The sequence below is a fragment of the Carassius auratus genome, unplaced genomic scaffold (assembly GCF_003368295.1).
Source record: "Carassius auratus strain Wakin unplaced genomic scaffold, ASM336829v1 scaf_tig00214048, whole genome shotgun sequence".
NCBI lineage: Eukaryota > Metazoa > Chordata > Actinopteri > Cypriniformes > Cyprinidae > Carassius > Carassius auratus.
The window spans coordinates 12,501-25,438 of NW_020527502.1; the positions used below are offsets into that span (position 1 = coordinate 12,501).

Here is a 12,938-nt window from a genome sequence, read left to right on the forward strand (position 1 = left end):
AAAGAGCCTAATCACTTGATTATAGGCCCAAGTATGTAAGAACAGTGCAATACAGTACAGAAGGATAGTGGTCGCATTGCAATTGAAAACAGCATTTAAGATATTGCCCATATTCCCCCATCCATGCAGATCACATAGTCATGCATTGCATTTGCTCTTTTTTAAACACATTGATTTTAATATACACCTGCAATGCGGCTGAAAAAAAGCACATCATCAAAAATATTTCAATGTTAACATGTAAAATAATTTTCTTGTTTGCCATCAGTTGACCTCAAATCACCCATCTAGGCTGATTAGTAATTGAGATGAAGCCATGACAACCATTTTTGAAATGACCCTTTTCCCAAGATCAGATTTAAATACATTTTAGTCTGTTATTTAGTATTTTTTATAGTTTGTTTATTTGAACTGTACCAGAATCCAAAAAAACAAAACAAAAAAACATTTTATATAAATTTTGTTGGTTTAACCCTATATTGACCTACGTATAAGGACTTGATGGCCACCATTTTGATTTTATTTTATTTTTTAAGTTTTAGTTTAAGTACATCTGATACTATTGTAAACCACTAAGAAACCTTTTGTTAGATTTTTTTTTTTAGGGTCAAACCTTATTTTCACCTGACTATTCTGTGCTTTCACAGTGTGTAATGCAGGTCCTTCAAATCCCCAGCTGAGCCCTTCATCGTCTGAGCCACTGTCAGTTGCCTATTCCAGCACATGCCCCATATCATCTATAAGTCCCATCTCTGCATGGGTGAACAGTTTTGAGGTGCCATGGAACAAAGTGAGGCTGACTCTTAGAAGAGCAGTAGATGCTGGTGAGAGGCCAGCTCCGGATGACCGCAGACACTTGATAAAAGTCACTGTTGATGCGATGAGAGAGCGTTCCTTGAACCCTACTCGCAGAGAGTGTGTGGTAGTGGCTAAAGCTATAACTCAAAAATATCCAAATAGCTTTTTAGACAAAAATGAAGAGGGGGAGCTAATTGGATGTGGGTATTTCAGCATTATAAATCAGCTCAAAACCAGAGTAGAATATTTGAATCGAGGCAACTCTCTTTCCCGTCTGAGGAAGCACAAACGCACCCAGAGAGATGATGAGGATGGTGATGATGACCAGCCAGCAGTAGCTACATGTGCAATAATCGACAGTTATGGGTGTGTTCGTTGGCAGCCAGCGGACTATCCAGATGGGGAAACATCAGCATCATTAGAGGAAAAGAAGCTTGAGATGATTGATATATTCAGCCGAGAGGGACTAAAGGGCGCTGAGAGAGGAAGGGTAGAAGACCTAATGGCAATCACTTATGCCAAACAACGGGAATACATCAACGCAAAGCCTTCCCCAAGCATTCTGGATGTGGGTAAAGAGTGGCCATTTCTCTTTTCACAGAAGTTTTTATTGTCACACTTCACCACTCTCACCAATGTTGAACTATACACAAGACTGAATGAAGATATGGACAAAAAGGGTAAAAGACTCCTGGATTTCTTCAGTAGTCAGATTACAAAGTGGAGGAAAGAAGTAAGAGCTGTTCTGAAGGAAGCCATAAAGAAGGACCGAGAAGGATCTGATGGCCTAGCAGCGATGCTTGTGATGTTGGCACACTTCAAAGAGCAAGAGGAGTCACTTTTTCTCATTGCTGATGTAAGTTCCTTAATTATTTAAATCTTTTATTTGGAGTTTTCAACAATTAACTGTCACATTTACCTGTACACAATTGTATCTCATTTCCCTGATTAGAGTGAGAATTGTTAATGCAGGTTGACGAACCTCCAGTTTTTCAAGTAAATACAGGTTTGTGTCAGGTTTATGTTATTGGTGGTTGAGCACTGTTTCCTTGATAGACCTCACCTCACAATATAACCCACTTGGTGCAAGCTTCTATCTCAATTCCTGGGTAAATGCTGGGTAAAGTCACTGTTGTCCACTGTGAGCACGATATTTTAATTAATATTTTAATTAAGAGAAAATTGATGTAGTGTTGTAATTGATAAAGATATTGTGGTACTTAGTTAATTTTTTGTGTAAACCTTTCACAAACCTTCAGAGCAAAAAAAAGGACCATTGCTCATTGCTTCCTTATCAACAAATTTCAAAAAGCTTTTTCTATCCTAGAGATAATATACAGCCTACCTTGTTTCAAGTAACACTTATCTTTGCTGGCATAGGAGACTACCACTCCCGCAGAGGCAGAGGCCCAGCTGTCTCTCCCAGTCACTCCAAGGATCATCATGCTCGGTAAGTTTCACATTCAATGTTAACGAATCCTTTGAATGTATAGGGCACAAGCAAAGCAAAGTTTCTGGAAAAACACTAGTGAATGTGTGTTGTGTCATTTTCTGCTTCTGCACCAGTCAGTAACAGCACAGTCACTCCAAAACTTAAGTTATGTGGAGTAATCTCTCATCTTTAGTAGCCACCTATAATGTCGTGATTGCTATTTCAAATTGCTTGCTATGCCTGTATCACTCATTGTTTTTCTATCACCAAACCAGTTATTGCTGCTTAAAGGATTAGTTCACCTCAAAATGAAAATTTCCTAATAATTTACTCTCACCCCAATGCCATCCAAGATATCCATGTCTTTCTTTCCTCAGTGGAAGAGAAATTAAGTCTGAGGAAAACATTTCTGGATTTTTCTTTGAATAATGGACTTCAATTGTAACCAACGTTTTGAAGTCCAAATCAATGCAGTTCAATTGTTAGGATTGAGTTGGGAACTAAATCTTCACATCGAAAGGTCGCGCTCCATTTCACCGGCCATCTTTGCGTATTTCCACCGGCGATATCGAGCGCAACCTTTCGACTTGATGTAGTTCCCAGCTCAATCCTAACAATTGTAGTTAAAAAGTATATAAATTATTATTATATTTTTTTAGAAAATGACCAATCATTTCGCTAGATAAGACCCTAATCCTCAGCTGGGATCCTGCACAGCCCGTTGAAGCACTTCAAAGATCTTTGAAACTGCATTGATTTAGACTTCAAAACGTTGGTTACAATTGAAGTCCATTATTTGAAGAAAAATCCAGAAATGTTTTCCTCAGATTTAATTTCTCTTCCACTGAGGAAAGAAAGACATGGATATCTTGGATGGCATTGGGGTGAGTAAATTATTAGGAAATTTTCATTTTGAGGTGAACTAATCCTTTAAAGGGTTAGTTCAGCCAGAAATAAAAATTATGTCATTAATGACTCACCCTCATGTCGTTCCAAACCCGTAAGACCTCTTCGGAACACAGTTTAAGATATTTTAGGTTTAGTCCGAGAGCTTTCTGACCCTCCATTGAAGCTGTGTGTACGGTATACTGTCCACGTCCAGAAAGGTAATAAAAACACATCAAAGTAGTCCATGTGACATCAGAGGGTCAGTTAGAATTTGTTGAAGCATCGAATATACATTTTGCTCCAAAAATTACGACTTTATTCAGCATTTTATTCTCTTCCGGGTCTGTTGTGAGCGCATTCACAACACTGCAGTGACGCCCCTGACATACAATGCTGCTGACGTGTTTTCTTTGTTATTGGTTGCACCAGAAAACACGTCAGCAGCGTCGTACGTCAACCGTCGCGTTCACAACAGACACGGAAGAGAAGACAATCCTGAATAAAGTCGTAATTTTTTTTATTTTTGGAGCAGAATGTATTTTCGATGTTTCAATAAATTCTAACGGACCCTCTGATGTCACATGGACTACTTTGATGATGTTTTTATTACCTTTCTGGACATGGACAGTAGACCGTACACACAGCTTCAATGGAGGGACTGAGAGCTCTCGGACTAAACCTAAAATATCTTAAGCTGTGTTCCGAAGATAAAAGGAGGTCTTATGGGTTTGGAACGACATGAGGGTGAGTCATTAATGACATAATTTTCATTTTTGGCTGAACTAACCCTTTAATGCACTGCTTCGAAGATATGTATGCTCCCTGCCCTGTTTTTACAATAATTTATGTGGAGAAAATCTTTTATAGAATGTATTGCTATGAAATATAATTTTTGTGATGACTCTTGTCTTTACTAAGGAGAGACAATACTGACTGCAAAAAAATGGATGCTGTCGATCGAGGGGAAGGTCGTAATTAGGGGTGTCCATGGTTAACCGGTTAACCGATTAACCGTTAAAAATTGTGTAACCGAGTGAAACATTTTGCTCGGTTAAGTGACGTCAATGGCGTGCATTGAATTTAGTTGTAATACATTTTTGCACCACCAGAGACCGCCAGAGCGCTCCCAGACATTTGTAATGTCCACAAGAAGAAGTCATTTTTCTAGAGTGATGGGGCAAAATCAAGTATTGCAATACAGTGCTTAGATATACTTCAAGTACAACCTCGTTGTTGTAATCTCAACAGCCAACACCCGGGCATCATTAGGCCGGCCAGGACACACTGGATGCGTGGCGAAAGCATCTCAGCTGCGTGGCGTGTCTGTTTTTAATTCGGTTCCCATGTTAACGGGTTAGAGCTTGCCGACTGCCTGCGTGAGACGCGCGGATCGACGCGTGCATGCTAGAAATAGAACCGACGCCTTGTTGGAAGCGTTTCCAGGCAAAGTATAATAGGAAAATATGTTTATATGTCATTTTGTACAAAAATACATATTAATTCATGACATTTTGATATTTGAAAGTCTATAGGTTGACATAAATTCAGTTATAAATGTAATTTAAATAAATAAATAAATAATTATCGATTTTCAAATATTGTACGTGTCAAACATAGTCATAGTCATAGCCTTAGCAAGGCGGCCGCGGAGTCTGCTTGTTACCTTTTGCCTTATACATTTTAGGCTTATTCTCAAATTCAGATTGTGTTAATGGGCGGCATTATTAGGCAGTTTTAAAAGGACAATTTGACCGGAGAGATTAAATTTTGTCGGACATTCCTTTTTTTTTCGGCCAATGTCCGGAAATTACTATCGTTATGGTTACTATGGCACACTATGGTTAACCGAGTATTAACCGCTAAGGGCCTCGGTTAACGGTTAATGAAAAACTTGAGAACGTGCAGCCCTAGTCGTAATCCCACCTGGTGCTCACATGGCAGACTTCACCACTGCCTTGGCCGCTCTCTTCGCCTGTTACTATGTATTCAACCTAGAGTATCAGGTGGAAGCCAGCACAACACAGGAGTTTGTTCAGAGGTATTTTTTATCTTAAATAGTTTAAATGCAGTGTAAAAGCAAATTGACAATTGAAAAGCTGTTCAAAATCATCTTCTCCCTTTAAAATTAGGGCTGTGAACTGACACTGGTCTCACGGTTCGGTTCGATTACGATTATCATGTCATCGATTCAGTTCAATTCGATATCACAATGCATCGCGATGCACCGCATTCTCAATTTGACATTTTTCTTCAAAAGTGATGTGTGCGCACGTGTGTGTGCTGGCCTGTTCAAACAGTGACATTCCAGTTGGGAGTAAAGCTTGTTTATGCCATTAAGAAAAGAAAAATCTGTCATATAAATTGTTTTAAAGAAATATTCATTTAAAAGCAGCGTTTATTAATCGGTGTATTATGTTACCATTAAAGATGCACGCATCAACCGTCGCTGAGTCCGCTGTTGAAGGTTACGATCATCCATTTATAATCACGCATAACAACACTGAATAATAGTAATTTGAACATCGGGTCAGACTCTGCCAGGCGTTAACAGCTCGGGGTGAAAACGGCTAACGTGGTTTATCAAGTTAGTGGTATTACCTCCTGCATATTCTATTTGTGCGTGGCATGAGCGCACACAGTGCGTCTTCTGCAGGATGTGCTTACCAGGTTGTTCATAAAAGCTGAAATGTGCCCAGATGTAGGCTTTAAAAGTAGTTGGAGCATCTTTAATTACTCGCACTCGCGTCTCGCCTCCCTCTGCCATTGTATGCTACCGCGACAAATGACGTCAGAAAAGTGTCAGTACATTATAATCGATTATGGTCTATTACTGAGCCGATACCGTATCGTCCTCATCTGCATCGTAGAAACGATAAATTTTGACACCCCTATTTAAAATGTTATGGAATTGGGCTGGGCGATATGGCTGAAAACTGTATCACAATATAAGTGTTTCATATTGGTCGATATCGATAATTATTGATATTTTTATGACCTATTTAAAATAAGGAACAGGAGAAAAATATATTACATTTAAAAAAATTTATTTTAAAGTTAAAGGAATAGTTCACCTCAAAATGAAAATTTCTTTCTTTCTTCAGTGGAAAAGAAATTAAGTTTTTTGAGGAAACAATAGCAACCAACTGAGTTATTTGCCATTGAAGTCCATTATATGAAAAAAAAAATCCTGAAATGTTTTCCTCAAAAAACTTATTTTCTATTGAAGAAAGAAAGACGTGGATATCTTGGATGGCATTGGGGTGAGTAAATGATTAGGAAATTTTCATTTTGGGTTGAACTAATCCTTTAACCTTCCCCTGATTCATAGGTGTGATTGGCAAAGGACAAAAAAGCAGGAAAATATAATGCGCACCTATCATGACGCAGTGACAGCACGTGTGATTATTCCAGTAGTTAGGACATCGCACAAGATTTGTGTTAACACAGAACACATTTCATCACTGGATAGTGTTTGTCGTTTATTTAAAGTGTGGTTTATGTCATCTGAATGTGCTGAACGCTTTTCAGAGAAGATGAGGCAACATTATTTTAGTACAATTCACACCCAGCGATAATTCAGGGAAAAAAATCTCCGAATGCTTCACGTGAAACTTCGGTCTTCCGACCTATCATTGTGTCAGTTCTCAATTGATTTTGATGGTAATATCAATTTTAATTGATATGCGCGAAGGGAGAAATAGCAAGACAGTTTGAAGACTGTGAGAGTGTGCGCGCGATGCCGGAGGAGGGGCTCTCTTTCTCTCTCTGCTCGTTCTCTCAGTAACATGCGCTTGCCTGTCAGAATTGGCGCAGCAGTCAGTCATCTTATCTACATCACTCACCGATCAAACAAGGCTTTCCACTTATCACTCCACGTCAGTTCTGTTATTGAAGAATCCAACACGAGACAACAATATGGTGCAACTAAACTGTTACATGATTGGCTGGTAGTGTGTTACTCCCTATGTTACTAGGTTACCAGAGAGTGAGTGCCTTTGTTCATGCAAAGAAAAAAACAAAATCGAACGTTTTATCGAACGCATTTTTTATTGATATTGATTACATGTCTATCGCGATACATATTGTTAATGTTTTATGGCCCAGCCCTATTATGTAAAGTATCTGAGTATCTAAATAGTGTAGGTTGAAGCCTCCTAACAACTTGAATGCTTTAGGAGGACTGTTGGGCATGTACACACTATATTTTTTACATAAAACCTTTTGGGAATAATTAAGCTCCTAATTCTTCATTTTTTTTCAGGCCATCTGATGTTGAGAATATATCTTCTGGTTGAAGAATTGTAGCTTGTTCAGGTGGTTCTTTGTTGTTTTCCACGTCTCAGATCTTTAAAGGAGTATGGTGTTAATGCTTGAGTCGAATAGCCGTAGTTTGGTCTTGAGTGTCAAATGCAGCTCTTGCCTTGCCCATTCTTGTGGTTAACCATCAAGCTGGCCAGTGTCTTTCTGTTTGCACTTTGGTCATTGTGCTAATATGGAGACCTGTCTCAGCTGACTTCTGTTCTACCCCTCTCAGTTTCTCTTACATTTGTTGGTGTTTTTGGGACAGTGATGTGATATAATCTGCAAAGTCTAGGTCGTCCAGTTGTGTAAATGGGGTCCATTGGATCCCATTGCGCCTGTTGTCAGTGGCTTGCCGCATGACCTAGTCGGCCGCATGATGTAGTCAACCTTCGAAGAGGAATGGTAATCAAGAAAGTAGACAGCCTTGACTAACTCCTGTTGAGATGTGAAATGCCTCTGTCAGCTGGCCTTTATGTATGATTCTACATTGCTCACTGCACTTACAGTTATTCATTAATGTGCGCATATTGTCCCATCGCCTAATTCCTATACTCATGTTCATAGGTTTTTAGTCAGGATTAATCCTGACTCCAACAAGTGCACTGCCAAGGAGCAGATGAGCAAGACGACTGGGAGAGTGGTGAAGCGGAAGACTTCATACATGAACCCCCATGTCATCTCCTTCATCAGGGACTTCACGGAGTTCTATTTGCTAACTGACTAGATACAGGTGAGGTTCTGATAATAGCTTTAATAATAATTATAATACAATTAATAATATAGGTATCTGTGGGTTTAATATAATTAATCATAATTTGATAATAATAATAATAATTATTAGGAATGCACCAATACTGGTATCGATATCGGGCCGATACTAAGCTCAATGTTCTCGTACTCGTAAAAATGATTTTTTTTTACTCCGATACCAACAACCGATACCAGGCGTGTAAATAGTGTTTGTGTTTAGAAAAAGAAACACTGACAACAGAGGGTATAATGGGGATAAAAAAGGCAGTATATGAAGTAAATCTATCTTACTAGTGAAATATTAAAAGAAATATAGTAACACACATTGCTTTGGTGCGCCAGCTGATAAGAGAAAAACGTGCTGTGGCTTGAGCGTGCAGCGGGACAGACGCGTGAGCTAGTTGAGCGCATCCATTTATCCAAACGTCATTGGAAAGTTTGTAGTTCAGTCAGATGTAAATGGCAAAGAAAGTCAAACAAGACAATGTAGCTTATCAACGTTAACTGACGAGAGAGAGAGACTTGTTGATTGCTCTTGATTGACTAAATCATATATGTAAGTAAAACATAAACTGTTACCTTATTTATTAGGGCTGGGTAAAAAAATATGGATTTTTATTTTATTTTAATTGATTCTCATTTTTGCAAAACTGATACTGATTCTTAAACATTTTCATCGAGACATCAGTAGCTATATTACTAATATCAGTGATACACGCCTTCATTCATAAAATATTCCATTAACATATAGGGCTGGGTAGGGGTGGGTACCGAAAGCTGGTATTAAACGGGCCCCGGGGCTGAATTTTGAAAGACCGCTGTATCGATAAGCTCGGACGTTATCGGTTCTGCTGTCGGTACTTGGAAAAATACACGTAATGTTATTATTGCTATAAAGACGTTTTATTTCGCCAACCTTTTCTATATACCATAATATTAAACCGTTTGTCTGTGATGCATTTTTGCTATTCGCAGTCCGAGAGAGAGAGATCTCCACAGTGCGCACATGACAGCCCTAATGAGTGACGTTGGAGGACAGAACTAAACATTCAAACATAGCCTTGTTACACTTCAGATTTTTGATTACTCTGATTTTATTTTAGATTTTGGCTTCCAAAGATTATAATAATAATAATATATTTGAGGTAAAACGATTAAAAACTATAGCTGCATTCTGTATAGCGCAACTTAATTCCCTTTGCAGCAGTAGGCTACGCTCTCATTTTTCCCTACAACTTAAACGTAACGACAGAATCAGATTCAGCATTCAGTGATTGTTGTAAAATGCAGTCTAGCTACTGTTGCTAAATTGCGGGACGCTTTTAATAATAAAAAGAGCTATTAATAGCACAAAAATATGCTCATGAGATGCTGTTCCCAAGGCGGCGCACGCAACGAGATGAGCAAATTATACTTTCAGTTTCATGTGCACGTCTAAACTAGCAAATGTACACAAAAATATGTCTAAAATGGACATAGGTATGGAAATAGTTGTCAGAAAATATAGCGCATCAGTCACCTATTAGATCTGCACTCGGTCTTAAAGGGTCAGTGTCTAATAAACATGCTGACGATTGCACCATTACTGTGAATTAAACAAAAAAAAGGCTTAAATGAATAACTTCAGCTTTAATAAGCATTAATCTATCTATGATAAACTATGCAGCGTTATTTTACATTTGATTGCTTTACTAGAATTCTGTTTAGACCATACCTGAACAGTAGTAGACCTTCCTGAAATTAAAGCACTGTGTAGACCTATATAATGTGTATCTTTGTTAATTGTTTATCTTTTGTTATATATATGTGTATATATATATATATATATATATATATATATCTCAAAGAGTACCGACAAGAATACCGTTAAAGTATCGGATCGATCGATCGAAGCCGTATCGGTAAGAGTAGTAATACCATTAAAACCTTAATGATTCAGATGTTCCAATTCGATTTCGATTCGCAAGCTTTCAATTCTTGATTTTAAATTAATAATAAGAAATTAAGAGCCACAAACCTGTATATTAAACTCTTTTTACTTTAGGTACACTTGGGTACATTAAAACAGAATAAATAGATAAATATCAGGGCCTGAATTTCTGTGATATATTTTTTTTAGAATCTGTGTGGATTAATATACTCAACCTACAGGCTAAAGTGAAGCAGTGTTTGCAGGAATTTACCGCATTATAAGTGGGAGACCAACGGGAATGATTAAAATGATGCGCATAATACCACGCCGAAATTAGAGCCCTGAATATGGAAAAAAATCGATTCGTGGTCCCTAATAATCGATTTTGAATCGACCACATTTTAAAAAACGATTAATCGATAATCAAATTTTTTTGCCCAGCCCTATTAACATAAAGCCATAAAACTTGAAAATCAGTGTTTCCCACATATAGACTAATTCGTGGTGGTGTGCCACAGAATCAACAACGGCTGCCTGCCACATTGCGTTTCATTATTCATTAAAAAAAAAAAAAAAATAGTGTTGAAAGAAAATGATTAACTCACCCTCCATTTCTCTCAGCCGCCAAAACGAATTTTTGTCCCACCAAAGCCATTTGAATGGTGTGATGTAGATGACTGCTGCACTTGTGACAGGGCGCATGTTACTGATAGAACGAGCAGAGAGCCCTGGCCGCGCACGCACTCTCACAGTCGTCAAACTGTCTTGCTCTCTCTCGCTCCCTCAGGCATGTTCCTGTGGCTCAGTGTTGTAGAGCATTGCATTAGCAGTGCAAAAGGTTATGGGTTCAATTCCCAGGGGAACACATGTTAGGAAATAAATGTTAGCCTGAATGCACTGCAAGTCGCTTTGGATAAAAGCGTCTGCTAAATGCATAAATGTAAATCTAAATATTAATCAAAATCAATTGAGAATTGACATGATGGTAAAAGATCGGAAGACCGAAGTTCATGTCGAGCATTCAGAGATTTTGTTTCCCCTGAATTACCGCTGGGTGTGAATTGTGCTAAATAAAACGTTGCCTTATGTACTCTGAAAATTGTTCAGCATCAGCTGAAATAAAAACACTTTCAATAAACAAACAAAAAACTATCCAGTGATGAAATGTTGACAAAATCTTGTGCAATGTCCTAAACTCCCGGGATAAAACGCGTGCCATAGTCCGCTACTGACACGTCTGATTCTCGAACTAATGACTCTTTTGAACCGATTACATTTAATGAATGGTTTAAAACAACTGTCCAACACTGAACTCGCGAGTCGTCTGAATCGGTGTATAACAAATTGGTAACACTTTACAATATGGTTCCATTTATTAAACTTGTTAACTACATTAGTTAACATTAACTAATAATAAACTGCACTTCTACAGCATTTATAAATCTTTCTAAATGTTCATTTCACTATTTACTAGTAGCCTACATTATTAAAATAAAAAGTGTATTGTTAAAAGAGCACTCTACTTTTTTTTGGAATAGGCTCATTTTACAACTCCCCCAGAGTTAAACAGTTGAGTTTTACCATTTTCGAAACCATGTCAGCTGATCTAATGTGTTTTCTCTTTAATTTCAGGGCTCCAACTAGGATTCTAGGTCTCCAAGGTCAGGGCATGCAAGAGGCCATAGTGGCAGGGGAAGTTTATTTTCCTTTCTGTTTTAAATGTTGATGCAAATGTTAAATATTAAATTTTTTTTTAATGTTCAATATTTTATTTTATTTCAGTATTGCCATAGTGTTATTTATTACTCTTTAGAATGTGGTAATAATCAGTTATTTGCACAGCTTCAAAGTAGTTAAATTTTTGACCATGTTGTATCAATTTGCGTTATTGTTCTGCCATAGCAACCAGTCATGTGGAACTAGTGAATGAACTAGTAACAGTTTGCTCTGTAACTTTACAAAACTTGTAATGAAATAGCCTCGTTTTGTAAAATTTTCTTAAGTCAGTAATTAAATTTAGCAACAGTAGAATACGCAGATAATAGACTTCACGCCATTAAAAATTACAAACACAGAATGTTCGTTAACTTTGGATGGCATAATGGCATGTTGTCCAATGTCAATTATCCCTTTATGTTGTACCTGTTTTGTCATTCCTGTTCACCAAATGTTTTAAATAAACAACTGTTAACAATTTTCTTATTGTCTGCAGTTGATTGCAGGGTTTTAGAATATGGGTGATTCTTTTAATGATGGCTAATATTAAATCACAGTGATACAGTATTTAAATTGTACAGTGGGAAACTGAATTTACAGTGATTAACTGTTATCTACTGCTTATAGTACTGTATTGCATACAATACATAAAACAGTGCTTAACTGTTTTTTGTATGTAAATACAACTAAAATCAGTGTTTCATTGTTTTTTTTGTATTTTACAGTGAATACACAAACTACTGTAAATGGAAGTACAGTACCCTTACTGTAAAACGTATTCACAGTAACTTACTGGCAACAATTAGCCAGTAAGTTACTGTAAATACAACTAAAATCACAGTATTTAATTGTTTTTGATTTCACAGTGTATACATAAAATACTGTAAATGGAAGTACAGTACCTTTACTGTAAAACATATTCACAGTAACTTACTGGCAACAATTAGCCAGTAAGTTACTGTAAATACAACTAAAATCACAGTATTTAATTGTTTTTGATTTCACAGTGTATACATAAAATACTGTAAATAGAATTACAGTACCCTTACTGTAAAACGTATTCACAGTAACTTACTGGCTAATTGTTGCCAGTAAGTTACTGTAAATTTTACGGTACATTTTTTACAGTGTATATATTTA

At 37.3% G+C, this 12,938-nt stretch overlaps 1 protein-coding gene and 1 long non-coding RNA gene across 2 annotated transcripts in view; both read left to right on the plus strand.

The window, feature by feature from the left end:
* Window positions 1-4,113, plus strand: part of LOC113090859 (uncharacterized) — a 4,851-nt gene extending 738 nt beyond the window's left edge. Inside the window, exons 2-4 of the mRNA XM_026256461.1 lie at window positions 648-1,654; window positions 2,179-2,248; window positions 4,037-4,113. Coding sequence (XP_026112246.1) covers window positions 648-1,654; window positions 2,179-2,248; window positions 4,037-4,113 — 1,154 coding nt within the window. The remainder of the gene's footprint in view (window positions 1-647; window positions 1,655-2,178; window positions 2,249-4,036) is intronic.
* Window positions 4,114-7,447: 3,334 nt separating this feature from the next.
* On the plus strand, window positions 7,448-11,823 carry LOC113090860 (uncharacterized). Its single transcript, XR_003287276.1, has 3 exons — window positions 7,448-7,894; window positions 7,985-8,150; window positions 11,715-11,823. It is a non-coding gene; the product is annotated as an uncharacterized LOC113090860 (long non-coding RNA).
* Window positions 11,824-12,938: the final 1,115 nt, after the last annotated feature.